The sequence below is a fragment of the Tupaia chinensis genome, unplaced genomic scaffold (genome assembly GCF_000334495.1).
Source record: "Tupaia chinensis unplaced genomic scaffold, TupChi_1.0 Scaffold000545_1, whole genome shotgun sequence".
Classification (NCBI taxonomy): Eukaryota; Metazoa; Chordata; class Mammalia; order Scandentia; family Tupaiidae; genus Tupaia; species Tupaia belangeri.
The window spans coordinates 2,816,101-2,843,769 of NW_006160057.1; the positions used below are offsets into that span (position 1 = coordinate 2,816,101).

The following is a 27,669-nucleotide window of genomic DNA, read 5'->3' on the forward strand; positions in this document are numbered from 1 at the left end:
TCACCATGAGCATGCTGGAGGAGTATGGGCAGGCGGGTGCCTGCAGGCCTCCCAGAGCTCTGGTTTCTGTGTTGAGAGGCTGAAGAATGGTTATTGCCAGGCTAAAGCTGGAAGGGCACAGGGACTGCATTCTGGCCCTGTGGCTGGAGCAGATTCCGCAGACTGAACTCACGACCACACCCTTAACTCTGGTCTGGTCCCAGAAACTTCAGGAAGCCTCCTCCTCGCCTCCAACATTCTTGGCTGAGAAGGCTAACATGATGCTCACTTTAAAGAAGTGTTTAAGAGAATTCTCTTATTTAGCACAGAGCCTATATTGAATCGTGTGTTCAGAACAGAGCGGCAATACATTGATAGCTGACAGAAGAATTTAAACTCCAAGTTAAGATTTATGGTCTCTGGGACTCCTGAGACTGTATAATCTGACAGTGGGTGGCCTATAAACCACCCTGAGAATTTTCATTTTTATAACAGGAATTATCTTGATCAGCTATGTATGTTTATTGTAAACAGAAACAATTTAGAAGGCATATAAAGTGTAAAGTGAAAGTCCTCCAGACCATTCATTCACCAGAGATAAACATTCACCAGAGATAACAATCTGGTATCTCTTATTCCAGCCTGCCAGCAGGTGAACACATGTGTAATTATTAGGAAAAAAATCCCACGAGGACTCTTTTATTTTTAAATTTGCCATTAGGGCGCATCACCCCCGCCAGAGAAAGAGAGAGAGAGAGAGAGAGAGAGAGAGAGAGAGAACAAGAGAAAGTGATAAAACATCCCCCATGGGGATGATCACGTCACAATTCCTTCTCCATTTCTGCTTTTGTGATTTCGGGCACCACTCACAGCCCCTGTATTTTCCAAACTGCGGGGTCTGGGACTCGAACTGCATAGCCTGCCATGTAGGATCCAGCCGCCTTAACCACATGTTTTTCGCTGGCCCCCATGCAGCGAATTTTTTAAACTTATAACTTTTTTCAGCTAGATCAAGGAACCAATATATCATTCTGAGCCGATAGGTACAAGTCTCCCAATTTAAAAAATCATTGTACAATATGGTGAGATTTGGGGTGCTATTCCCGTCTAAAACTGTCCGGAGGCAGTCATATTTGGAATTGCCTTCCCTCCCTTCTCTGCAGGGCTGCCGCGCACTCCACGCTGAGTGCCCCAGCTTCGATTTCACATACACGCCTTCTCGGATTTCAGCGTCTCGTCTGGTTCCCCACAGCTGACAAACCCAGCTGCGGGTTGGCAAAGTCGCCTCTGGGAGACTCAGACCCAAGCGCCATTCCGGGCTGGCAGTTCACCAACTTCAAGACAAACCCTAACTCCTCTCCCAGGTTGCCTGCTGGCGAGTTCTCTTCTCCCCATGCTGATGGGGTCCCAACCACTGCCACCTCCCCTAGCACCCGGGCCTCGCCGGGGAGACCACGCCGCCAGACCTGCCCCGCCGGGGCTCCACCCATCCACCCTAGCTCCGCCTACTCGAAACACGTGGTTGTCTTCGACTTGGGACCGCCCACCAAAACTCTTGTATAATAGCCTGACTCACCCGGCCCCGGACCCGCCCCCTTGCTCTAGCTCCGCCTTCCCGGAACCTGTACGCCCCACTCTAACCCCGCCCACTCTCGTCCCTCCCACCACGCTGCCGGCCCCGCTTGCCGGGAAGTTGCTCCCCTCGCTCCGCCCAGGCCCCGCCCACCCTGCTCCTGGCTCCGCCGCCCGGAAGCTCCCCTGGCGGCCGTGGGTCCCTTCCACTCGGTCCCGGGCACCCGCGCCGCCTGCTGCACACGGCTCCTTCGTACTCCTGGTCCAGTCAGTCTGCCTCAGGACCCGGCCCTGGCGCTAGCCAACCTGCCATGGAGGGGGACGGCCCTGATGCCGCCGCCCGGTACCAGCCGGCCAGCCCTCCGCGGGACGCCTGCGTCTACAGCAGCTGCTACTGGTGAGGGGGCATCGCAGCTGGGCTCCGCCTCTTCCCGGCCCCCTCGGGGTGCGGCGGGCCTTGACTGGCTGCTGTTACTGTTTGGGGGACTGAAGGAGCAGGAATGGCAGCCTTGTCTCTTGAGTAGAGCGTGGGCAGTTGGATGAGACCGGCAATTCGTCCGATGCATTAAGCCTGCCTGGCGCTTCTCCGCTGAGCATGCTCAACACAGCTCAGTGTTGGGGGTCGAAGAAGGGGAGTTGGAGGTGCAGGGTGGCGCACAGAAAACCTTTGAAAGTTAGTCTCCCAAAGCCTTTGTGGTTTCAGACTGGGATGAAGGTCATTGTAATTTTGTTTTTTGTTTTTGGAGAGGTTTTTGCTATAGGGCACGTGCGCTCGCCAGACAGAGAGAGATAGAGAGACAGAAAGCGAGAAATCACCACCCAGGGGGGGTGGTCACGGCGTAACCCCTTCTCCTCCATTCTCCTCTCGGGATCTTGGGCACACATGCACACGCGCCCGGCGTGAGGTTTTTAAGTCTTCAGGTCCGGGACGCGAACCACAGTCGACTACGTGGGAGTCCAGCGACATAGCCATTACGCTAACTGCTGGTACCGAGGTCATTGTAATTTTGGAAGGGAGCGAAGGCGTGAGAGTTTGAGGGAGCATTCTTAAGGTCACCCAACAATACAGTTGCAGCCAGAAATCCAATCCAGGCCCTCTGGCACAAGCAACCGTGATCTTAACGGTGATGGTGCCATTTTTATAATGGTTATATTTATGCAGTTCTTGCTGTGTGCCAAGTATTGATGTGGGTGATGATTATGTAAATTAAATGAACTTAAACGGAGTCCCACAATAGCCCTAGGAGGTAGGTACTTGGTTATCCCTATTTTAAAGATGAGAACATGGAATCTTAGAGAATGCAAGTAATTTGCCTAAAGTCAGGTAGCTTGTGGGTTAAGGATGAAGATTTACAGGCAGCCTGCCCCTGGAGTCCAGACTTTTGCATCCTTGTCCCAGGCTGCTTCTACCCCTGAAAGACCAGGCCTCTCTTGATCCTTTTCACCCCCCATGCTTGCCCTTTCCTTTTCTGTTAATGACTTCTCCAGCTTCCAGTTCCTGCGTGAGAATCCTCAGGGCCACCTAGAACTACCTCTTCCCCCTGCAACTTAACTAGACCAGCAAGCTTAACATTTGTTCGCTCTGACAGCATGTCAGGCCCAGTGCCAAGTCCTTCCATTCAGATCTGGGAGATATTGTTATTATCCTCATTTTACTAAGAAGAAGACTGAGCCACAGAGAGACTTTTTGCCCAAATCCACACATCTAGCAAGTGGCATTGCTGAAACTGGAAACCCTGTGTGATTCCAGAGTCCACGCCAATTACCTACTGCACTGTGCTTCTGCCTTGCCTCTCCTAAATCCTGTTAGTTCTCATCTCTAAACCTCATTCACTGCTTTATGTATTCAATACATGCTTAAAAGGCACTTGGATCGTGTGATGCATGGTTAGGCACTGGGCATACAGCAGTGAACAAGATTGACAAATTCCCTGGTAAGATCTCATGGTTCTTACATTCTGATGAGGGGACAGCGGACAGAAACAAGTATATCCTGTTTGGATGGTATTAAGTGCTGTGATAAAAAAAAAATAGTAAGGGTTGGGGACTCATACTCTTTTGTGTTAAAGGCTAGATCACTGTTGCACAGAGAGCTCAAGTTATACTAGGATATTTAAGGAAGACATGATTGAGTGATATTTGAACAGAGATAAGAAAAAGAGGGTGAGAGCTCTGTGGATACTGCAGGAAGATCATCGAGGCAGGGAGAACAGCGCGTACAGAGGCTAAAAGAGGGAAATATGTCTTGAGTGTTCTAGAAACAGCAAAGAGGTTGGTACAGTTGGAACAGAGTGATCTGGTGGAAGAATGATAAGAGGTGAATATTTCAGTAGATCTCATTTTAGTTCCCTCACCTATAGGCCAGGTGTTTTAGTCCATTCTTTCTTTCTTTTTTTTTCTTGAGAGATTTTTTTTTTGCTATAGTGGATTTATGCTCAACAGAGAGACAGGGAGACAGAAAGTGAGAAGTCACCCCTGAGAACAGATGTCCATGCCGTAGTGGCTTCTTCTCCAGTCTCCTCTCGGGGATTTTGGGCATGCACACACATGCGACTGGCTGAGTTTTAAGCCACCGGGTCTGGGATTTGAACCATGGTCGACTACATAGGAGTCCAGCAATGTAACTATTATGCCATCCGCTGGTCCCCTAATCCATTCTTTTGATAACAGTAGAAAAACTGAGTCTTCGAGACTCAGAAAGAACAGAGGTTTATTTAGTTCATGATGGTGGAGGCTCATGGTCAAGGGCCACCTCTGGTGAATAACATGGTGTAGGAGACATCTCATGGCAAGAGCATGCATGGCTTATGTTGCTGTGCAATTAGGGGGGCCCCACCTTTCAACAAAACACTTGGATTAAGTCTCCACCTTCTCAACACCATTACGGTGGTTCAGATTCCAGCACATGAATTGTTTGGGACACATTCAAATCATAGTACAAAGTCCTCCTTACCTGGACTGTTCTGGTTGTTTCCAAACCAGCCTCTCTGCCCAGCTTAACCCCATCCAGTCAAGTCTTTAACCTAAGCTGGCTTCCCACTGCCCAAAGCAGTTCTAAATTTGAATGGGCTGGAGAATGACTTAGGAAGCTGTAAAAATGTTGTATGCAGATCTTAGCGTACCACCCATGTCTGGAGCACAGTGGAGGTGTCTGAGGCTGGTCTGTTGATTTCATTTGGAGGAATACAAGCATAGACAATAGAGATTGTCTCCTGACAGGGATAAGGTGTGATGCATGATTCCAGGCACTGGGGATACAGCCGTGTACAACACTGACAAATTCCCAGTTAAGATTTCATGGCTCTTTTTTTTTTTTTTTTAATAAGAATTATTTTATTTATTTATTTATTTACATGAGTTTTGCCAGAGAAAGATGGGGATGGAGGAAGAATATGAAAACAAGCCACCAGGTCCAGGACTCGAACCATGGTTGGCCATGTGGGAATTCTGGGGCCTTAACCACCACGCTACCTGCTGGCCCCATCATGGTTCTTATGTTTTGATGAAGGAAAAGCAGACAGTGCATTTCAGGCTGATTGGCCCAGGGTTTCAAACTGTCGTCACCACGTGGGATCTCACTTCTCTGGAGCAGTGTATTACCACTGCACCACAGAGTCAGACCTAATTTTCTTTTTTTCTTTGTGTAACATCACACATGTTTGAAAAATACATAATGCGTGTTCAAGTATTCCTCCTGCCAATAGTGTTTGTGGTACCTGTGGATTCATCTACTCTGTGTTAACTCAAAGCTCATCTTTAGGAAGGCGAGAGGGGGACAGATAAGGAGAAATAGTGATCTTTACCTCTTCTGTCTTCCATTCTATCTTCCATATAATAATGGACCTGATTTGTGCTTTTTTCTCCTTTTAGCTTTTTTGGTATAGGGCAAAAATAGCTTTTTTGGTATATACTCTCAACAGAGAGCAAGAGTGAGAGCGAGAGCGAGAGCGAGAGAGAGAGAGAAAGCACCCCTCGGTGGGGATGGCCATGCCGCAGTCCCTTCTCCATTCTCCTCAGGATTTTGGGTACGCACACACACGCACCTCTTGTGTTTTTCAAGCCACTGGTTCCAGACCTTGAACTGCACAGTTGGCCATGTACGATCTACCTGCCTCAACCACCAATGCCATGTGGCTGTCACCCTCTTTTGTGCTTTCTGTCTGCATCTTTTAAAGTCTGCAGCGATGCTTGCTACATATGAATCTGTATTTCTCCACTCATGGTCTTTAAGCTGTAATTTGCCATTGTATTTCCTAAGCACTTGGGGGTGGGGTCTTGAAGATGTCTGCGGTAAACCCGCCAAAATTTCTATAGGGCAGACAAACATCTTCTCAAAACTTGGCCTTAGAACATTGAGACTACAGTTTTTATCTACTATGTGCTGCGTGTTACAGTGAAAGGGTAAGTTTTTCTTACTCCACAGTGTATGTGATAGTGAGGTCATCAGTAGTCATCTCCCATTGTTACCACCACCACCACTTTTCCTTGCAATTTCTTAGCTATTTTAGAAGAAAACAAAACTGTCGGAGGGTCAGCTGGTGGTGTGGTGGTGAAGGTGGCTGGATCCTACATGGCTAAGCACAGTTCGAGCCCCAACATGGTGCCTTGCTGGTGTGTGTGTGAGCATGCCCCACATCCTGAAAGAAAGGAGGAGAAGGGATTGCAGTATGGCCATTTCCCCTCAGAGGTATTTTCTCTCTTCTTTCTTTCTCTCTCTCTGGTGAGTGTACATGCCCTGTAGCAAATAGTAAAAAACATGTAGAAGAAAAATACAGACATTTAAGTTCAGTATTTCTTAAATATTTTGCTCTAGGGTGTGTGTACTCAGGAAAGAGACTGCAGGCAGGGGGAGGGAAAAAGCATTCCCCAGGGAGAATGGCCACACCACAATCCCCTCTCTTCCAGGCTCCTCTCAGGAGTTGGGCACACATGGACATGCACAGACTGCTGCATCTGAGACTCAGACCGTGCCATCGGCCATGTGGGATATGGCTCTTTTAATCACCATACCACCATTGGCGCTAAGTTCAGTATTTTAAGTCTAGCCACATAGATTATGTTAGACCAGGCTTAGAGTGTTCATTTCTGTAAAATGATGACAATCCTCAGTGCTATTTGTGTCGTGCTTCATTTTCACATAGTGTGTAGGTGACCGGCGGTTAGGCCTTGATAGACTGAGACGCATTCTGTGAGCCGAGATTGGTGGAGCTCGTTTTAAATGAAGGTGCCGTGTGGCTCATTAGAAAAACCCAGGTGCCCAGAGGCTGAGCTGTGAGTACTGCCAGCGGTGGCCGTGGTAGCCTGTGTCTGGGAGTACTCCTCAGTCTGAACCACAGACATTGCTTTACTTCAGTGGGAGCCGACCACTCCTTCAAAAGCGAATTGCCTGTCAAAAAGAAGATTTATCTGGGGCAGAGGTAGAAGGAGATGGATTTCAGCTGAGGATGAGGAAGAACTTTTTAAAATCAGGACCTTCTCCTTACTAGAGTGGCTTGGGGAATTAGTATTAGAATTCCCAGATCTGTTATAAATACCCAGCCAGGAACCCTCCTACTCAAACACCATCATGGCTTGTTTGTATGGGGCGCAAGGAACCAGTGTTAACTAAGATGCCTTTTTTTTTTAGAATTATTTGATTTAACTTTACTTATTTATTTATTTATTTTTAATTTGACCAGAGAGGGACAGTGTGCAAGAGAGAGAGAGAGAGAGCGCGTGTGCGCAAGCCACCAGGTCCGGGACTTGAACCGTGGTCGGCCATGTGGGAGTCCGGTGCCCTTAACCACCACACCACCTGCCCGTCCCAACTAAGATGTCTTGAGTGTGTGCAATATGATATGAATATGTTCATTTCTTAGATCAGAAAAGCAAGATGTTCGGAGTTTCTACATAAGTGGCTGGGTTCGAATTCCAGCTGTATCGCAAGTCCTTGGACCCACAGCTTATAAAATATTGAGATAGCATTTTACGCGTTACACAATGTTTCCCTATGCCAGTTCTGCTACAGGAGGTTGTGAGTCCTGAGTCTGAAGGGCTGTCGCCCAGTATAGGTGGGATAGCAGCTTGTTGAGGATGATTCAGAGGAGATTCTGATGTTAGCCAGTTGTTGGAGGAGCTGGTATTTACAGTCTCTTCTGACTTTATGTCATCATCAGTCTTTTGTTCAAATTTGAAAAACTTAGAACGTTCTCTCTTAATTATTTTGATTAAACAATTATTTTATTGCAGTGAAGAAAATATTTGGAAGCTCTGTGAATACATCAAAAATCACGACCAGTATCCTTTGGAAGAGTGTTATGCTGTCTTCATATCTAACGAGAAGAAGATGGTAGGTTGGTGAGTGATTGCAGAAAGCAAACAGAAGATTTTGGGTGATGTTATAAACTAAATGTAGCATGGGTTTTGTACTGTTCTAAAATGTACTGTATAAAATATAGCATTGTAAAGTTTGTTTTTAAGTTATTTTTTCCTGATAGTTGAGTTAGAAGGATTTAGTGTAGGTAAGGAAGTATGTGATGGTATGTTTAGACATATTAAGTCACTCTTCTTTAGGTATTAATTTAGAGCTTCGTCTTTGCTTTTTAAAATTTGCTCGCGGGTACATCTCATGAGAGAGAGAGACAAAAAAGGGAAATAGAGCAAGCACCCCTCATGGGGAATGGTCATGCCACAGTCCTGTCTCCTTGTCTCCCTCCTTTGAGGATTTGAGCCTACACACACATGCCCTTAGTGTGCTTTTCAAACCACTGGATCTGGGACTTGAAACGCATAGTCGCCCATGTGGGACCCAGCTTCCTTAACACTTAAAAAAAATTATTTATTATTATTATTTAATTTGACCAGAGAGACAGACACACAGGGAGAAAGGGAATGTGAGAAAGCAAGCCACCAGGTCTGGGACTTGAACTGCAGTTGGCAACGTGGGAGTCCAGTGCCCCAGCCACCATGCCACCTGCCTGTCCTAGCTCCCTTAACTTTTAAAATTGCTTAGGTTAGAGTCACATACTCAGGTTTGAAATAGACTTTTGTCTCTGGAGTTTAAATAGAACCACAGTAAACTTCTATGGTATATTAGAAAAAGTAAGCTCCTTATGTTTTGTAAAGCATCATCTCATTTAATCCTAATGGAAGCCCAATGGAATTTCGCAAGGTTTGGACCACTTTCTTCATTTTGTAGATAAATAAAGACTCAGGGAGATCTCATGAATAACTAAGTGGGAAAGCAAGACGAGAACTTCCAGATCCCTTTCCACTCTTCAAAGAACATCATACAATTAACTTATGTAATAAGGATACTTTAATCACCTAGTGATTAAAGGAGCCAGAGTTCACGTGACTGACCATAGTTCAATTCTGGCCCTGGTGGCTTGAAAAACATGCTGGATCCATGAGTGTGCCTGCCCAAAAGTTTTGGAAAATGGAGAAAAAGGGATTGTAGTGTGACCATATCCCACTGGGGGACACTTTCTCTCTGTCTTTCTCTAGGAAGTGCACGTGCTCTCTGGCAATTAAAAAAAAAGTAAAGATATTCACAAGGATTTGACTTTTTACTCATTCATTCTTTCACCATGTTTATTAGTTGCTTAGAAACAATTTCATTTTTCATTTGTGTATTGCTATAAAGAATTTAGCAGAGGTTTAATTCAGGGTGTGGCTTATACAATGTATTGTACTTTGTAGATACCTATCTGGAAACAGCAGGCGAGACCTGGCAATGGACCTGTGATCTGGGTAAGAAAGGCAGTGCAGAGAGCCCCTGGTGTGGTGCTCCTTGTTATCCTGAGTGGTCTGTATGTTTTGGTAAAGCTGAATGACAAGCTGGTTTGTTCTAGATCTTTCAGGTGCATATTCCCACATGGCATACGGCTGCTGAGATGTTAATTGGCCTAAAGTAGAAGCGCTAAAGGCATATTTTCTTTTAACTTTTTATTTATTTATTTATTTTAGATTTTTGCCACAGGGTACATGTGCTCACTGGAGAAAGAGAGAGCTGAAAAGTGAGAAATAACCCTCCGAGGGGATAGCCATGCTGCAATCCTTTCTTCGCCATTCTTGGGGGATGCGTGCATGCTCCCGATGTGTTTTTCAAGCCCCTGGGTCTGGGACTCAAACTGTTGAGTCAGTCATGTGGGATCCAATGCCTTAACCACCATGCCATCTGCTGGCCCTTTCTTTTAATGTTTTACATCTATTTTTTATTTTTAAAAGTTTGCCAGAGGACACATGGGGTCGAGTAGAGAGATGAGAAAGTTCTCTCTATGGGGAGTGGTCACACCACAATCTCTTTTCTTCCGTCTTTCACGCCTCTCGGGATTTTAGACATTGCGTGCACATGTGCCTGTTGTATTTCTCAAGCCACTAGGTCTGGACTCTAAGCATACAGTCAGTCATGGGGGATCCAGCGGCCTTAACCCCCAGTCCATGGAGCCAGCCGAGGAATGATCTTAAATGACCAGTATGGTAGATATAGTTGTGACCTCTTAGATTCTTTTTTTTTTTTTTTTAATAATTATTTTATTTAATTTTATTTATTTTAATTTGACCAGAGGGACAGAATGAGATAGAAATAGAGATAGAGATAGATAGAGAGAAATAGAAAGCAAGCCACCAGGTCCAGGACTCAAACCATGGTCGGCCATGTGGGAGTCCAGTGCCCTTAACTACCACACTACCTGCTGGCCCTGTGACCTCTTAGATCCTTATCCATTTAGCAATAGAACAGACTTTAGCAACATTTCATCCAGATGCATATTAAAATTATCTGGAGAGAGGTTGACAGGTGACATGGTGGTTAAAGGCACTGGATTCCCACATGGCTGACCACGGTTTGAGTTCCAGACCTGGCAGCTTGGTTTCTCACTTTCCCTTTCTCTCTCTTTCTTTCTCTGTCTGGTCAAATTGAAAAATAATAACAACAAATGGAATTAAATAAATAAATCTTTAAAAATGTTATCTGGAGAATGTGTTAAAAATACAGATTTTAATTTAGTAGATTCAGAGAGGGGTTTACTATTTTAAAATTTTCTTTCTTTGTAAAATTTGGGGACCAGTAGTTAGCATAAAAGTTGCTGGGCTGGACTCCCATGTAGTCGACTGCGATTCGAGTCCTGGACCCAGTGGTTTAAACTCATGTGGGGCACGTGTGTGTGTACATGCCCAAGATCCTGAGAAGAAAATGGAGGAGAAGGGATTGCAATGTGGCCATCCCCCCGGGGGGGATTTCTCGCTTTCTGTCTCTCTGTCTGTCTCTATCTTTCTGGCAAGGGCATACACCCTGTAGCAAAAACCTTTCCCCCAAAAAATTTGCCTGAGGATGTGCATGCTCACCAGAGAGATGGAGGAGGGGGTGGGCAAGAGGGGAGAGTGAGAAAGCACCTCCCATGGGGAATGGTCACATCACAATCTCTTCTCCTTTCTCTGTCCTTTCAGGATCTGGGGTATGCACACTCACACATGCCCAGCATGTTTTTTAAGCTGCCAGGTTTGGGACTCACATGGCATAGTCAGCCAGGTGGGATCTAGCTGCTTTCATCGGCTAGATCCATGCCACAGGACTGACTCAGATTTAACAAACTCCCAGGTAAACATGACTAGCATGTAAAAAACATGAATCTATACCAAACCCTTCATTTTTCAGGTCAAGAAATAAATCCAGAAAGGCAAAGTGAGTAGTAGTTCAAGGTTATGTATGGGTCTACAGTAGAAAGGGTCTCATACCTGAGTCCTGTCTGGTACACATCTGTGTATCCCTTTAATCTGTCCCACTTAAGAATGGAATTGCTGGAACCTGCAGATGGCATAATGGTTACCTCACTGGACTCCCACATAGTGACTTTGGTTCAGGTCCTGGACCTGGCGGCTTAAAACTCATGCAGGGTGTATGGGTGTGTGCATGCCCAAAGTCCCAAGTGGAGAAGGGATTGCGGTATGGCCATCCTCCCGTGGAGTGATTTCTTACTTTCTGTCTCTCTCTCTGTCTCTCTAGTGAGCACATGTGCCCTATTGCAAAAATCTCTCAAAAAAAAAAAAAAAAGAATGCAATTGCTGGGACTAGCAGATGGCATAATGCATAATGGTTACATTGCTGGACTCCCATGTAGTTTACTGCAGTTCAAGTCCCAGACCAGTGTCTTAAAACTCATGCCAGATGTATGTGTGTACATCCCCAAGATCCCGAGAGGAGAATGGAGGAGAAGGGATTGTACTGTGGTCATCCTCCCAGGGGGTGATTTCTTGCTTTCTTTCTCTCTGGTGAGTGCACCCTATAACAAAAATCTCTCTCTAAAAAAAAAAAGAATGGAATTGCTTGTTAGTAAACATGAAGATAAAGTGAAAGAAGACCTCCATTAATGCTAACAATAACAAACTTCTAGTTTCTGGATCCTTAAAATTATTTTGGGCCCAGCATAGATGGCACAGCCCATAGTGCACTGAACTGCAGTGTGTGAAGCCACGTGGTTGGCCTAAAAGCACTTTGGGTTTTGGGTTTCCAACATCCTGAGGAGCTGGAGTGCTTGGCAGAGGGGATTGCTGTGTGATGAAACCCTGTCAGGGGTGTCTTGTCTCTTTCTAACTAGCACATGTGCACGTGTGCTAGTTATCTAAAGTAAGTCATTTCAGTTGGCTTCGTTCTCTCATTTTACATACATTATCAGGTGCCGTTCAGATGGCAGGCACAACGGTCTTATTTTCTTCACCCGCAGATAGTCTGCTGTTCTCACCATAAAGCCTAAACCCAGCAGGCTCTGGAGCCAGGTGGACTGTGTTTAAGTCCCAGTCCTCCCCTTGGTTGGCTGTGTGACCTAGACAAGCTGTCTCTTCAGTGTTCCCCTTTGACCGATTGGCCAGTGAGGCTGTGTGCCGTGAGATAACGTATTTAGGATAAGATATCTTCCGTGAGATAACACAGAGGAAGCGTTATCCTGCTGTCTGGGGTGTCTGAAGTGTTGGCCCTCACTGTTAGCAGTGCTGCATAAGCCTGTTGTCCACCGGCTCTCTGCCCTCTCCACTCAGCTGATTTTGAGTTGTGGTCTTGCTCCTGGTCTTAGGGAAACTGCAGGGAAAGGATCTGTGGTCATGGCCTCTTGACAGAACGTCTCCTGGCCCCTCAGGGTGGGGAATATTACAGGAAGCCTCCTCACACCCTCTGGCAGGTTTATCTTTGCCTCACCGCTGTCCTGTAGGACATGGGTCGTTCTCACTGAGTGGGTAGAGATACCAGATGCCAAGGAGCAGATCTAGGCAGCCAGGCCTTTCCTGGCCCTGCTGAATCTTTTCCTGGCAACCAGGCAAACACTGAGCCAGCTCAGACAATGAGGCTAATGCTCACAAATGCATTCCTTGCCCACATCCGTGCTGTGAGGGCAGTTCCAGGGGGAGGTCTGCTTTCCCTCTCAAGGCCATCAGCCATCTGGTATGTGGGATATGGACCTGAACTAACTAGAAGGCAGTAGATAGTCATCATTTATGCCTTTTTGCAAGTTATATCTTTGGGCAAGAGTCAACATAAATCTATGTTTCAATGAATCCCTCCTTGGCAGTTGGGTCCCTTCCTCTTCACTTCTTTATAGACTTTTAATTTTTTTGATTTTTAAATAATTATTCAATTTTATTTATGATTATCATTATTTTTAATTTACCTTAGGGCACGCACACTCACCAGAAGGGAGACAGAGAGAGAGACAGAGAAAGTGAGAAAGCAAGCCACCAGGTCCAAGACTCAAACCATGGTCTGCCATGTGGGAGTCCAGGGCCTTAACCACCACACCACCTGCTGGCCCCCTTGGTTGACTTTTGAAAAGTCTGAGCATGTACGTGGTAATTCTTCCAGTAACATGATGGGGCAGACATTCCAGTCATCACCATTTTATAGAAGTGTAAACTGAGGCGGGGCAGTGGACAGAATGAGATTCGAGCCAGGTGCCTACCTGCTCTCCGCCTCCTCTGTCCTCTCTCTGTCACGCTCTACTGCCGTCATTCACTCGGATGTCTCACGCACTTCTCTGGCAACTCCTTGAGGACAAGGACTTACCTTTCTGTCTACAGTTTTCAGCACAGTATATCACAAACAGCAGGGGGGAGATACTCCAAAAATTTGTAGTGTGAGTTAGAAGGCATTAGGAGAGAAACAGATTTTTGGATAAGGTAGATATTTGTTCTGTCAGGGAGTGGGAGAGGATCAGAAACATTTCTGGGGGTGAAAGGCTTTAAGCTGGAGCTGGTGTGCTGGAGAGAGGTGGAAAAGGTTGCTGCAGTGTGGAGGGAGGTAACGTGAGCTGCCCCGAGGAACTCCTAGCTCTTTTGTCATCAGGGGAGGAAGCATAAGGGAGTCCATGAATAAGTGTCCATTTCTGCCCTACTAAGACAGAGAGGGAGTGAAGGGTGTACTCAGGCTCTGATGGTACCACATTTCTTGTTTTCTTTTTTTAACTTTTTTAGTTTTCTTAAAGGGTGCATGTGCTTGAGAGAGAGAGAGAGAGAGAGGGAGAAAGAATATGAGAAAATGAGATATCACCCTCTGGTGTAATGGCCATGCCACAGTCCCTTCTCTTCTAGTCCTGTCTTGGGATTTGGGGCATGCATGCACACCTTCCTGGCATGATTTTTGAGTTGCTGGGTTCAGGACTCAAACCACACAGTTGGCCGTGTGGTATCCAGCCACCTTAACTCCATGCCACCTGCTGGCCTGATACCACATTTCTAGTCTCAGTAACCTTTCTTACGTCACAAGGTTTTTTCAGGCCTCAGAGGGAATAATGCTTGAGAAAGTGCTTTGTATATTCTAAAGTACTGTAGAAATGCAAGATGGTGGGGGCCAGCAGGTGGTGTGGAGGTTAGAGTGTCTGGATCCCACATGGCCAACTGAGCGGTTCGAATCCTGAACCTGGCAACCTGAAAAACATGCTAGGACTGTGTTCATGCATGCCCCAAATTGTAAGAGAATGAAGAAGGGTTTGCTGCATGACCGTTCCCTATCCCCCCAGGGGGCGTGATTTTTCACTTTCCATCTCTCTCTTTCCATTGAACTCAGACACTCTATAGCAAAATAAAAAAAATAAAAAAAAAAAAAAAAAAGGAAATGCGGGGACCAGCAGGTGGTGTGGTGGTTAAGGAGCTGGACATTCCCATTTAGCCAACGATGATTCAAGTCCTGGACCTGGTGGCTTGCTTTCTCACTTTCTCTCTCTCTCTCTCTCTGGTCAAAATAAAATAAATGAATAAATAAAATTAAAAGAAAAAGGAAATGCAAGATGGTATACTAATGTTACCAGATTGTGTTTTATTCCGTAGTGCTCTTCTCCATGAGATCATTTTTCTTTCTGAGGAATTCCAAGCACCAGACTGCATTCCTATCCCCGATAACCTCCCCGAAGGCCCTTTCAGTCCTTAGCCGGTGCTAGGCAGTGCCTCACATCTGTGAGTGAGCGTGAGAACCGACATCCACACTGCGATGGACTGCGCTTTGGGGAGAAAGATCTTTGACTTTCCTTAGTGGCGGATTCGAGCTTGGCTGACTTCTCTTAAAATATATATCTTTTACCAAAAAACTATGAAAATCTTTAAAAAAACATTGAAAAGAATGTAAAAAAGTAGAAGTATATCCCATTTTTAAAAAATTAGGTTTATCCCTAGGTATCTTATACATTTTGTGGCTATGGTAAAAGGGATTCCTTTTTTCAGCTCTGTATCATTCAATTTGTTGTTCATATATAGAAATACTACCGATTTTTGAATGTTAATCCTGTTTCCTGCCACATAACTGTATTCATTTATTACTTCAAGAAGTTTTTTCACAGAAATCTTTGGGTCTTCTAAGTATACCAACATGTCATCTGCGAATAAAGATTTTTTCCTTTTTTTTTTTTTTTTTTAGAGGTTTTTGCCATAGGGCGCGTGCGCTCGCCAGACAGACAGAGAGAGAGAAAGCGAGAAATCACCCCCCAGCGGGGGTGGTCATGCTGCAATCCCTTCTCCTCCATTCTCCTCTCGGGATCTTGGGCACACATGCACACGTGCCTGGCATGAGTTTTAAGCCACCGGGTCCGGGACGTGAACTGCGGTTGACTATGTGGGAGTCCAGCGACATAGCCATTATGCTAATTGCTGGTCCCCGAGATATTTTCTTTTTTTTTTTTTAAAGTGTTTTTTAAATTATTTTATTTTATTTTATTCATTCATTTATTTTAATTCAACCAGACACACACACACACACACACACACAAACACACACACACAGAAAGTGAGAAAGCAAGCTGCCAGGTCTGAGACTTGAACTGTAGTCAGCCACGTGAGAGTATCCAGCGTCTTAACCACCATGCCATCTACTGGTCCCTGAATAAAGATATTTTCAACTCTTAAAAAATATATTTTTTTTCCTCTTAGTTACAAAAGTAGTATATAACTAGGAATTGAAGTCTTCCTTCCCCTGTCTAGGCTGACCTCAGTCCCCTTTGTTAGTAGCTTGGTGGAGGATGTCCCTACAGCCTTTTTTTCTCAGCATTCACGTGTGTGCATCTATACTTCCGAATGCCACGTGTCCTTACATTCACAGCTTCGACAAAAGAATATGGATGGTGTCCAGATTCTCCAGTTTGCTTTTCCTCTCCATCTGTGTAACATGGACTTTTTTTTTTCTTCTTTACCAAATAAGTGCACCTATTTCTTTTTAGTGGCTGTATAACATTCCTTTATGTGACTGTATTATAGTTTATGAGAGAAAGCACCTTTCCCCTTTCATGCTTATTTCTAATTTTCATTACTATTACTTGTAACAGTGTTTTTGGAGGGGATTAAAAAAAAAAAAGGGGACCGGCCCAGCCAATGGTGTGGTGGTTAAGGCAGCTGGATTTCATATGGCCAGCTCTGCAGTTTCATGCCTCAGCAGCTTGAAAAACACACTAGGAGGGTCAGCAGGTGACATGGTGGTTAAGACGCTGGACTCTCCTCTGACTGATCATGATGGGGCTATCCCTCGGGAGCGGGGAGGGTGCTTTTTTACATTCTCTCTCTCTCTCTCTCTCTCTCTCTCTCTCTTTTGCAAGCACATGCACATGTTAGCAAATTTTTTTAAAAAGTTAAAATAATGGAAATGCTTATTATGAATAAAACTATGCATTGGTTTAAAACAATTTTTGCAGGAAGATAAACTTACAGGTTTTCCATGAACTTTATATATTTATTACCAGAGGTCATGTAAAAAAAAAGAGAAAGCACCTCCCAGTGGGCTGTAGTCATGTCACAATCCTTTTTTCTCCATTTTTCAATGCTGTTAGAGTTTTGGGAATGCATGTACATGTGCCCAGCTTGTTTTTAAGCTACTGAGGCTAAGGTTTGAACCATGATTGGCCACGTGGGATCTGGCTCCTTATACATAGGGCTAGGGCTTAACTGCTGAGCTGCAGGGTCAGCCCTCCTTGGACTTTTTGGAATCTCTTATATGCCTTTACATGCTCGTGGCCATTTCTCTGTAAGAAAATAGATTCTCAGAGGTAAAATTGCTGTGTCAAGGTTGTGTGTTTACTGTATATGAATATGATTATTTACATAATAGTTTCCCTGTCACTGGACGTTTAGTTTGTCTTCAGGATTTCATGTGTGTTTTATTTTATTTCGCTATTATAAGGAGGGCTATATTCTGATTTTTAAAAAAAATTTTTAGATTTTTGTCATAGGGCACATATGTGTACTTGAGAGAGACAGAGACAGAAAGAAAGTGAAAAATCACTCCCCGTTCCTAGTGGAGATGGCCATGCCTCAATTTCTTCTCCATTTTCTTGGGACTTGGTGCATGCATACACATGCACCCAGTGTAATTTTTAAGCTACTGGGTCCAGGACTCGAACCATGGTCAGCCATCTGGGAATCCAGTGCCTTAACCACACACCCGCTGCTGGCCCCAGTGCAGTATGTTTTTGGGATGATATATGTGCATTAACACTGTAACCTTGAATTCTGCATCCTACAGTAACTTGGTTAACTTCAGCAACTTTACTTCTAGGATTACCATGTTGTTTTGCTTCATGTGTCAAGTGGAGGCCAGAGCTTCATTTATGATCTTGACACCGTCTTGCCATTTCCCTGCCCCTTTGACACTTACGTTGAAGAAGCGTTTAAGTCTGAGGATGAAATTCATCCCCAGTTTAGGAGGTGAGGAAATTCAGGATGGACTTACTTTCTGAAGTAAGACTTGGATGGTTATGCAGAGGTGGATTTTTGTTTGCTTATTTGTTTTTGGCATCTGTTTTGTAAAGATCATTTGACTTGGATCACCAAGGAGATTCAAAGATTCTGAATGTTTAGAAAGCTTTAAAGGTCATCTATCATGTAAAATGTTGGCCATTTATATAAAAAAAAAAAAGATGTGTAATAGAGACCAGCCAATGGCGTGGTGGTTAAGGCGCTGGGTTCCCACATGGCTGACTACAGTTTGAGTCCTGGACCTGGTGGCTTTAAAATCATGCCAGGTGTTTGTGCATGTGTGCCTAAAATCCTGAGAGAAGAAGGGAGAAGAAGGGGTTGTGGCATGGCCATACCCCCTGGGAGGTGATTTCTCACTTTCCCTTTTTCTGTCTCTCTGTCTTTCTTCAGTGAGCACATGCACCCTATGGCAAAAGCCTAAAAAAAAAAAAAATTGTGTGACGAGATCTCAAATATTTTCTGTCAAGTGTTTTGAGGATTTCTATGAATAGTATGTTGCTTGGGTGTGGGGGTAGGGATGCTTCATGCTACCAAATCAAAGTGGCTGTGATGGGAGCACTAGAAAATCATGCCCTTTGCCCCAGGATGCAATGAAATAAATAGAGACAGCCAGCTCTATTTCAGTGCCTTGGTAGTTTTGTGTTTTCAGTTGATAATTTTCCATGACTATTTCAATATGTTATAAAGTGCTGTTATTCCTGTGTATTACTAATAGTACAAAGATGCATGAGTAACTTTGTGCATGTCACAGAAATGAATCCAAAAAACACGGAGTGAGAATTTGAAGTGACATTTCCCTAATAGAAGTGTATGTTGGTTTATCTGCAGGAAGTTTAGAGCAATCCGAGCAGATTTATATTTGAAGAACTTTGCTTCTGACCGGTCTCACATGAAAGACTCCAGTGGAAACTGGAGAGAACCTCCTCCACCATATCCCTGCATTGAAACTGGAGGTGAGCCAAGGACGTCTTCCCAGAGGGGTTTCTAGTTGATCCTTGTATAGATCAGCATTTCCCCTTAACCAACAACAGAAATTGGGTTGTTCTTCGGCTAAAGCTCCGAGTGGTAGGAAGAAGCAGAACTCGTTTGGTCTGTTACTAGATTGAGAAGTGGGTGTACAGAGAGCAGGACCGGAAGACACAGAGCTTGGGGGGGGCAGCAGGTGGTGCGGTGGTCAGGGTGCTGGGTTCCCACATGTCCACCTGCAGTTTGAGTCTCAGACCTGGTGGCTTGAGAATCACACCGGGCACACCTGCTTGTGTGTCCACAATCCCAGGAAGAGAAGAGAAGAAAAGGGATTGCGGTGTGGTCATTTTCCCTGCGGGAAGGGGCGTTTCATACATTCCTTCTTTCTGTCTCTCTCCTGTGAGTGCACATGCCCTATAAAAACACCTGAAAATAAATAAAGAAAGAAACTTTAAAAAAAAGGGGTGGGGGGCTTGTGGGAGAGAAGGATGTTAAGGAGCAGAACCATGTCACTTGGAAACTGCCAGATTATTGAATGTACCTACCCTGTGACACTGAGCACTGGAAGGGCTACATGCTTGTGTCATTTAACAGTGGAACTGCTAGTACTTCGTCACAGTAGGGTTTCATTTACGGTGACAGAAATCCCCAGTGCACCCTCATGTGTGAAATGTCATTTTACTGACTGTGTAGTAAAATCCGCATTGGAGGAGGTGCGAGCTTGCAGGTTTTACTGGACCACTCATCTCATTTATGTGCTTTCAGGCCTCAGTCCAAGTGACTATTTCCTGAGATCCAAGAAGACGAAGAGTTCTCCACCCTGTTACTGTTGTCTGGCATTCATACGAGTTTGAAATGTTATTTATGATTATAAGTAATTTACAGTCTTTCCTTGTATTGGTGAGGTCATCCCAACACGTGGCTAATCCAGCAGTGTGAAGGTGTTCTGGAAGCTATGTAGCATGCCAGAAAACAGTTCCGCAGGGAAGAAAGTAAAAAAATACATTTTACATATTCAAAGTGAGTCAACACTAAAGGAGGATTTAAACTTTGATTTTGGAGGCTCTCTGTGAAAAGTTACTATGATTTTATTTATTTATTGTTTAAGAGAGATTTTTTTTGCTATAGGGAGCATGTACTTGCCAGAGAGACAGAAAGCGAGAAATCATCCCCCTGCCCAGGGGGTATGGCTACACCTCAATCCCTTCTCCTCCATTGTTCTTTCGGGATTATGGGCAGGCATGCACACGTGTCTAGCGTGAGTTTCAAGCTACCAGGTCTGGGACTCACACCATGGTCACCTAGGTGGGAATACGGCAATGTAACCGTTACACCTTCACACTGCTGGATTAGTCACATGTTGGGATGACCTCACCAATACAAGGAAAGGCTGTAAATTACTATAATCATAAATAACATTTCAAACTCGTATGAATGCCAGACAACAGTAACAGGGTGGAGAATCCTTTGTCTTCTTGGATCTCAGGAAATAGTCACTTGGACTGAGGCCTGAAAGCACATAAATGAGATGAGTGGTCCAATAAAATGTGCAAGCTCGCACTTTCTTCAACGCGGATTTTATTACACAGTCAGTAAAATGACATTTCACACATGAGGATGCACTGGGGATTTTTGTCACCATAAATGAAACCCTACCGTGACAAGGTACTAACAAACCCCCTGTTAAATGACACAAGCATGTAGACCTGGTCTCAATAATTTTATTTTAAAATTATTATTTATTTATTTTTTAGTTTTATTGTAGACTGTGTGTGTTTTCTGGGAAGAAAGAGAGAGGAACGAGAGAGAGAGAAAGTGAGAAACCACCCCCAAGGGGGATGGCCATGCTGAAATCCCTTCTCTTTTATTTTCCTCTTACGATTTTTGGGCATGCACACATGCTCATATTCCTGGCATGATTTTCAAGATGTAAAGTCCAGGACTCAAACTGTGATCAGCTGGGTGAGAGTTCAACTCCTTAACCACCACGCCACCTGCTGGTCCCATTTGTCATGATTTTAAAACTTATATTGCAGTGATCCTCAACTGTTTTGGCACCAGGGACCAGTTTCCTGGTAATTTTTCTATGGAGCCAGGGGTAGGGTTTATGGTTTATGAGAGTGCACAACTGAGATTCCTCACATGCATAGTTTACAGTAGGGTTCAGGCTCCTAGGAGACTCTTACGCCATCACTGATGTGACAGGAGGTGCAGCTCAGGCTGTAATGCAAGCAATGGGGAGCGGCTGTAAATACTGATGATTCCCTCGATCACCCACCTCATCTTCTACTATGTAGTTCAGTTCCTAGTAAGCTATGGATTAGTGCTGTCCATGGCCTGAGGGTTGGGGACTCTCGTTATATTGGAACTGTTTGTTGGTATCCCAAACTGCATTTCAGCTTCAGCTTTAGAACTGAGAAAGCTCCCAGGTTAGGAGAGGGCTTCATGGGTCTGTCTTCTGGTCTTGGGCAACCTGAATACAAGACCAGGTGTGGGTGCAGTGCACCTTAAGCAGCTATCCATTCACTTTTACATGTGATCACTTACGAGAGGTTATCACTGGGGCCAGCAGATAATGACTATGTTGCTGGACTCCCACATAGCTGACTGGTTTGAAGCCCGGACCCGGTGGCTTGAAACTCACGCTGGGCACATGTGCACGTGTGCCCAAAATCCCTAGAGGAGAATGGAGGAGAAGGGATTGCAATGTGTCCATCCCCCCTTGGCGGGAGGGTGGGCGGTGATTTCTCTCTTTCTGTCTCTCTGTCTCTGTCACTCTGGTGAGCGCATGCATCCTATAGTAAAAATTATCTCTTTCTTAAAAAAAAAGAGAGGCTAGCACATAGTAGGCATTCAGTAAATGCTCCCTTATCAGGCCTGGTCTTACTGGGGCCATGGCTTTGGTTTTGATGATTACTACTTGTTAGATGCTATTTTGTGCCAAACTTTGGCCAACTCTTTTACATATTAGTTTTACTTAATGTTCACCACAACCCAATAAAGCACATTTTATTGTCATAATTTGATAGATGGATAAAGTGAAGTGCTTGAAGATTAAGCTCTTTGCTTGAGGGTGCACAGCTAGAAAGTGACAGTCAGTTTGCACACTGCTTGTGAGAGGTTCCTTATGAGAGAAGTCTTTTTGGTCTTGTATGTAGTTTGTTCTTCAGGGACTTGAAGTTGACCCTAAAGGGCATCTGCTCTCAAGTGTGGGGTAAACATATTGGCTTCTGATGATAATTTAATTGAATTAGAATATTCTCTCCTGTAGTAAATTCATTACTTCAAACAATGTATTTATTGAAGATGTGTATTAGAATTTAAGGTAAATGTGAATTATTTCTAGCTTAGTAGTATCTTATTTTTTTAAAAAGTTGAAAGAGAAAAAGGCCAGCAGGTGGCATGGTGGCTAAGGCACTGGATCCCATGTGGTCAACTCTCAGGTTCGAGTTCTGGACCTGGTGCTTTGAAAAATCAAACCAGGATCTTTGCTCTTCTGCCTCTTACCATGTGAGATTTTGGACTCAGAATGAATTATATCACTGGCTTTCTGATTCTCTAAGGGCACTTCCTATAGCAAACAACAACAATGAGTATGAAAGCAAAATGCAGTTACTTATGGGGAGAGCATCAAATATGCTTGAAAACTTATTTTTAACTCTACTACAATATGTGACTTTGTGGTATTACACAGAAAGGGTAAAACAGTTTAAAATGTGGAATCATTAAGACAGAAATCGTTTTATGTAATTCAGGAGCCACTAGAAACATCTTTGCCACTGGCGTGATGAATGACACATTTGACTGGAGACGAGTTACCCGATGACTATGTGACAGATCACTAACATACCCAAATTGCCAGCTTGGGAGAGCTCACGTCCAAAGCTGAAGACATAAAATTATTCAGTGGTGTAGATTCACAAAGAAAATTATTTTAAGCTGTTGTTTTAGAAAAATATGTGGAAATGTAATTCAAGTTTTCAGAAAGATAGAAACTAAAAGCACTGGATGAAGTAGAAAGAAGAAAGAGCAGGTTAAAGGAAAGATGAAAGAATTGCAATGACAGAGGAAAGTTACACATAACAAGAGACAATGATGAAGGAAAAACAAACTAAAGTGAAAGACTCCAGTGTGTATAAGATGGAGAGAGAGGTCAGAGTGAAAGACTCAAGAATATACCAGAATTTAGGAGGAGAAAAAAAAATCTAAGTATATAGTTTAAAAAAAGAAAAAAAAAAGAAAAATCACACCAGGTGTGTGTGCATACTTACTCAAAACCCTTAGAGGAGACTGGAGGGAAAGGGGTTGTGGCATGGCTATCCCCCTCGGACGGGGGTGATTTCTCACTTTCCCTCCTGCCCCCACTAACAAGCGTATGTACCTTGTAGCAAAAACTAAAAAATAAAGAAAAAGCAATTGAAGAGAACAAACTTTATTGCTATGTATTATTATTTCTTTGTTTGGTCCATAACGTTTGGCTGGATGCTGGGCTTTGTGAATTTTACACTGTTGGTTGCCGAACGCCAGGGTACTTTTAAAAATTGTGTTGGATTTTGTTCTGACATGCAGTTGAGTTTACTTGGAATGAGTTGGATCCTTTTGAGGCTACTTTTAAACCTTTTTGTTTGTTTTTGCCTTTGCTATAGGGCATGTACACTTACCAGAGAGAGAGAGAGAGAAAGTGAGAAAACACTCTCTAGGAGGGATCGCCATGCTGCACTCCTTTCTCCTGTCTCTTCTTGGGATTTTGGGCATGCACGTGCATGTACCCGGCATGATTTTCAAGTTGTCGATTCCGAGACCGGAACTGAGGAGGTGGCTCTGTGGGATCCCGCACCTTAACCTCCATGCCACCTGCTGGTCCAACTGCTGTCTGCTTGCATCATCATCTCTGTGCTGAGGTCTAGAACTGGGTCAGCACATACACTGCAGTGATCCTGGGGCCCCCTCCTGTTTCCGACCCTCATGTCCATCGGTCAGTGTCCATGTCCGAAACAGTTACTTCATATATTTAGTCCAGTTTCCTGGTAGTTTATGGCAGAAGTGCATTTCCTGTAACAGTTCTTGGGTGGGTAGAAGCATACTTTTAAAAGTGTTTTAATATGGAAAATTTAGATCATACACAAAACTAGGCAGAATAGTATATCAGACCTTCAACCCCTGTCAGCCCATGGCCAGTCAGTTCGGTTATGTCTACCACCCACCACCCACCCCCAGCCTGTATTGCTTTGAAGCAAACCTGAGATATGTCCTTTACCTCTAAATATTTCAGTATGTACCTCTAAAATAGAAGGATTTAAAGAAATACATGGCTATAATGATATTATTTTTTTAAACTTTATATTATTAATTTTTAAATTTTCTGTAGGGCATATGGGCTCACCAGAGAGAGAGAGAGACACAGAGAGAAAGAGATTGGAAAAGTGAGAAAGCAAGCCTCTAGGCCTGGGACTTGAACTGTAGTTGTCAGCCATGTGGTTAAGGAGTCCAGCACCTTAACCACCACTCCAGCTGCTGGCCCCAGCCATAATATATCATTAAATCTAAAAAATTAGCAGTTCTTTAAAATGATTATATATCTAGTCCGTGTTCAAATTTGTAGGTATCTCATAAAGTCAGAATCTTTTTTCATCGGTTTGTTTATTTGAACTGGAGTCTGAATAAAGCTTCCAAATTGTGCTTGCTTGATAGGTCTCCCTAGCTCTCTTTTTTTCAATTGTCAGAGGACATGTGTGCTTGCTAGAAACAGAGGGAGAGTGAAAAAGTGCCCTCTTGTGAGGGATGATCCCATTGTAGTCCCTTCTCCATTTCTCCATCCTGTGGGGATTTGGGGCATGCACGCACATGTGTTCAGTGTGTTTACTGCTGTGCTGGGGCCAGGAGTCAAACCATGGCTGGCCCTGTGGTCTGTGACTCCTGTAACCACTAGGCATGGACCCAGTGGATACCTGATATGTGTCTTTTAAAAATTTTAATTAAATTGTTGTTATTATTATTGTTATTATTTAATATGCTATAGGGCACATGCATTCACTAGAGAGAGAGAAAGAGGGAAATAGAGGGGAAGTGAGAGAGTAAGCTGCCAGGTCTGGGACTTGAACTGTAGTCGGCCATGTGAGAATCCAGTGCCTTAACCACCATACCACCTGCTGGTCCCTGATATGTGTCTTTTAAGAATCTTTTTTAATGTATATGTTCATTGTCCAACACTTTTTCTTGTTGTTGTTGTTGTTGTTGAAGAAAATGAACCTGGGAGAAATAGCCTGGCTTTTGATGAGTGTATTTCTATTGTATCCCTTGAATTTCATGTAAATTGGTTATTGAATCCTATGAATTGGCAGTTTGCTTACTCATGCATTTTTTCATTCAACTTTTTATTTTGAAATAATGTTAGACTTCTAGAATATTTGTAAAAGTAAGGCAGTTCCTGTATACCCTCCATTCAGATTCTGTTAATGTTAAGTCTTACACAACCATACTATGATGATCAAAACCAGGGAAGTGATACAATTGATACAAAAATACTGATATCATACTGTGATACAATGCTATTAACTTACAGATTTTATTGAAATTTCTCAAGTTTTACGCTAATTACTTTTTTTTGCAGTCCAGAATCTAATCCAGGGATGTTACATGTAGTTGTTACACCTCCTGAGTCTCTAATCTGTGACTATTCCGATTTTTCTCCCTTTTTAAAACAAAACAAAACAAAACAAAAACCTTGACACTTAAAAAAAATCTTTTTCTACAGGATTTCTGTGCTCACTGGAGAGAGAGAGGGAGGAAGAGAGAGGGAAAGTGAGAAAGCGCACCCTCCCCGGGGTTTGGGGGGTAGATGGCCTTGCCACGATCCCTTCTCCTTTGTTCTCCTCTTGAGATTTTGGGCACTTGTGCTCATGTACCCTGTGGGCCGCCATGTCAAGGGCTCGACTGGCCATGTAGGACCCAGCACCTTAACCACTGTGCCACTGGCCCTCTTTACACTGTGAAGACTGCTGGTTGGTTGCATTGTAGAATGTCCCTCAGGTTGGGTTTGTGTGAAGTTTTGTAAGGATTAGATGGAGGCAGTGCGATTGAGGAGGAATACCACAAAAGTGATCGAATCGTCATTCATTTGAGTAATTCTTCCTAGTCGGTCTTCTGTGCTGTTTTATTGCTGTTAAACCAAAACTGTATTTTCAGTGGGTATTTCTTTCATGTTTTCCCAGATTCTAAAATGAACCTGAATGATTTTATCAGTATGGATCCTGAGGTAGGATGGGGAGCTGTCTACACACTGTCTGAATTCACACATCGATTTGGCAGTCAAAACTACTGAACTTGACATCAAGATGTGGAACTGTGGAGAAATTCTAGTTTATGAACAAGAACAAGCTATCTTCTTTTAGGACAGAAATATGGTGCAGTTGGCTGGAATTATTTTATTATTATTATTTTTGCCAGAGGCTGTGCACACTCTCCAGAGAGAAGTAGGAGGAGAAAGCACCTCACAGTTGTATGTGGTGGTCACATCACAGTCCCTTCTCCTCTGTTTCTCCATCCTATTGAGATTTGGGGCATGCATACACATGGGTCTGGTGGTTTTCAAGCTGTTGAGCCTGGGATTTGAACCATGAGGTCAGCCATGTGGGGTCCAATTCCCTTAACCACCACACCATGGGGCTAGTCTGGAATTGTTTTACTCTTTTCAATCAAGTGGAAAGATTTTTTTTTTTTGGTCAGAGGATACATGCGTTTGCCAGAGAGAGAGAGAGAGGGCGAGAGAGAGAGAGAGAGAGCGCAAGCACCCTGCAGTGGGACATGGGCATGCTGCAAATTCTTCTCCTTCACCTTCATTTCTCCGTCCTGTTGAGATTTTGGACATGCACACATGCCTGGCATGTTTCTCAAGCTGCTGGCTCTAAGATTCAAACCATGTCGTCAACCATGTGGGATTTGATTGCCCTAACCGCCAGACCACAGAGCTGGCCCCCTAATTTTATTTTCTTTCAATGTGAAGTTGAAATTTGATCTTGTGTATAATTGCTGAAATATTCCTGTGGCTCATTTGCTAAAACGTGCCGACACACGCTAGTGATTGCTCTTGTTAAAGCAGGCGTGCAGACTCAGAGCCAGCTGCTTGTGTCTGTTGGGGTGATCTGTGTCTCCTGCTACACTGTCAGCCCCTCGAGGACAAGGCCATGGCTCATTGATCTGTCAGTCTCGACTGCCACACAGGTACCCATAAAATGTTTCTAGTGACTGCTATTGCCTAAGGAGGATACTGTTGTGAGCTGAATCAGCAGTAAGTAGTAGTCTTTCAGGACTGTGATGTTGGCAAAAAAGGTGGCAGCCCTCTCAGGCTGGAGTGTTAGGTTTTTTTTTTTTTTTTAAGAGGTTTTTGCTATAGGGCACGTGCGCTCGCCAGACAGACAGAGAGAGAGAAAGCGAGAAATCACCCCCCAGGGGGGATGGCCACACTGCAATCCCTTCTCCTCCATTCTCGTCTCAGGATCTTGGGCGCACGTACACACGCGCCCAGCATGAGTTTAAGCCACCGAATCGGAGACACGAACCGCGGTCGACTACGTAGGAGTCCAGCGACAGCTGTTAAACTAACTGCTGGTCCCAGGCTGGAGTGTTAGGTTGATTTTTATGTTTTTAAATTAAATTGATTTAAAGTTATTTTGGTTTTGATGGTTTTGTGTCAGTCTTGGTGGTCGGAAATAAATCATGTCTCATAGATGAGAACTGATTCTTTCTTTTTAACTTTTATTTTTATAAAGCCAAGATTACAGGTCTTTTTTTTCAACAGAGAACTTTATATTCTTTTGTCTGTTAAGTGTTTCTTCCCTCTGCTCCTCCCACCCACCCTCTACCACCCACTCTTTAAAATACATTAATCATCAGCCTTTTGATTAAGATCAAGTATAAAATATGTTTATCTTGTCTGCATTCTTGCGGTGTCTTGGA

At 44.0% G+C, this 27,669-nt stretch overlaps 1 protein-coding gene across 4 annotated transcripts; it reads left to right on the plus strand.

Annotated features, from left to right (window-relative positions):
* Positions 1–1,724: 1,724 nt before the first annotated feature.
* NTAQ1 (N-terminal glutamine amidase 1) lies at positions 1,725–26,210 on the plus strand. 4 transcript variants are annotated; one of them, XM_006157533.3, is made up of 6 exons: positions 1,725–1,948; positions 7,780–7,879; positions 9,232–9,282; positions 17,549–17,697; positions 18,577–18,701; positions 25,926–26,210. In XM_006157533.3, the coding sequence occupies exons 1-6, from the start codon at positions 1,863–1,865 to the stop codon at positions 26,033–26,035; spliced, it is 621 nt and encodes a 206-aa protein (XP_006157595.1). In that variant the 5' UTR covers positions 1,725–1,862; the 3' UTR covers positions 26,036–26,210. The 4 variants fall into 4 exon arrangements, 1 of the variants encoding a protein (XP_006157595.1); XR_003550913.1 differs by lacking the exons at positions 17,549–17,697; positions 18,577–18,701 and having other exon boundaries at positions 7,780–7,887; positions 25,926–26,025; XR_003550912.1 differs by lacking the exons at positions 17,549–17,697; positions 25,926–26,210 and having other exon boundaries at positions 7,780–7,887.
* The last annotated feature ends 1,459 nt before the right edge of the window (positions 26,211–27,669 follow it).

Coding starts and splice junctions, on each gene's coding strand:
- NTAQ1 (XM_006157533.3), top strand. CDS start 1,863: ATGGAGGGGGACGGCCCTGATGCCGCCGCCCGGTACCAGCCGGCCAGC. Junction 1,949..7,779: donor GTCTACAGCAGCTGCTACTG/GTGAGGGGGCAT, acceptor ATTTTATTGCAG/TGAAGAAAATATTTGGAAGC. Junction 18,702..25,925: donor TCCCTGCATTGAAACTGGAG/GTGAGCCAAGGA, acceptor ATGTTTTCCCAG/ATTCTAAAATGAACCTGAAT.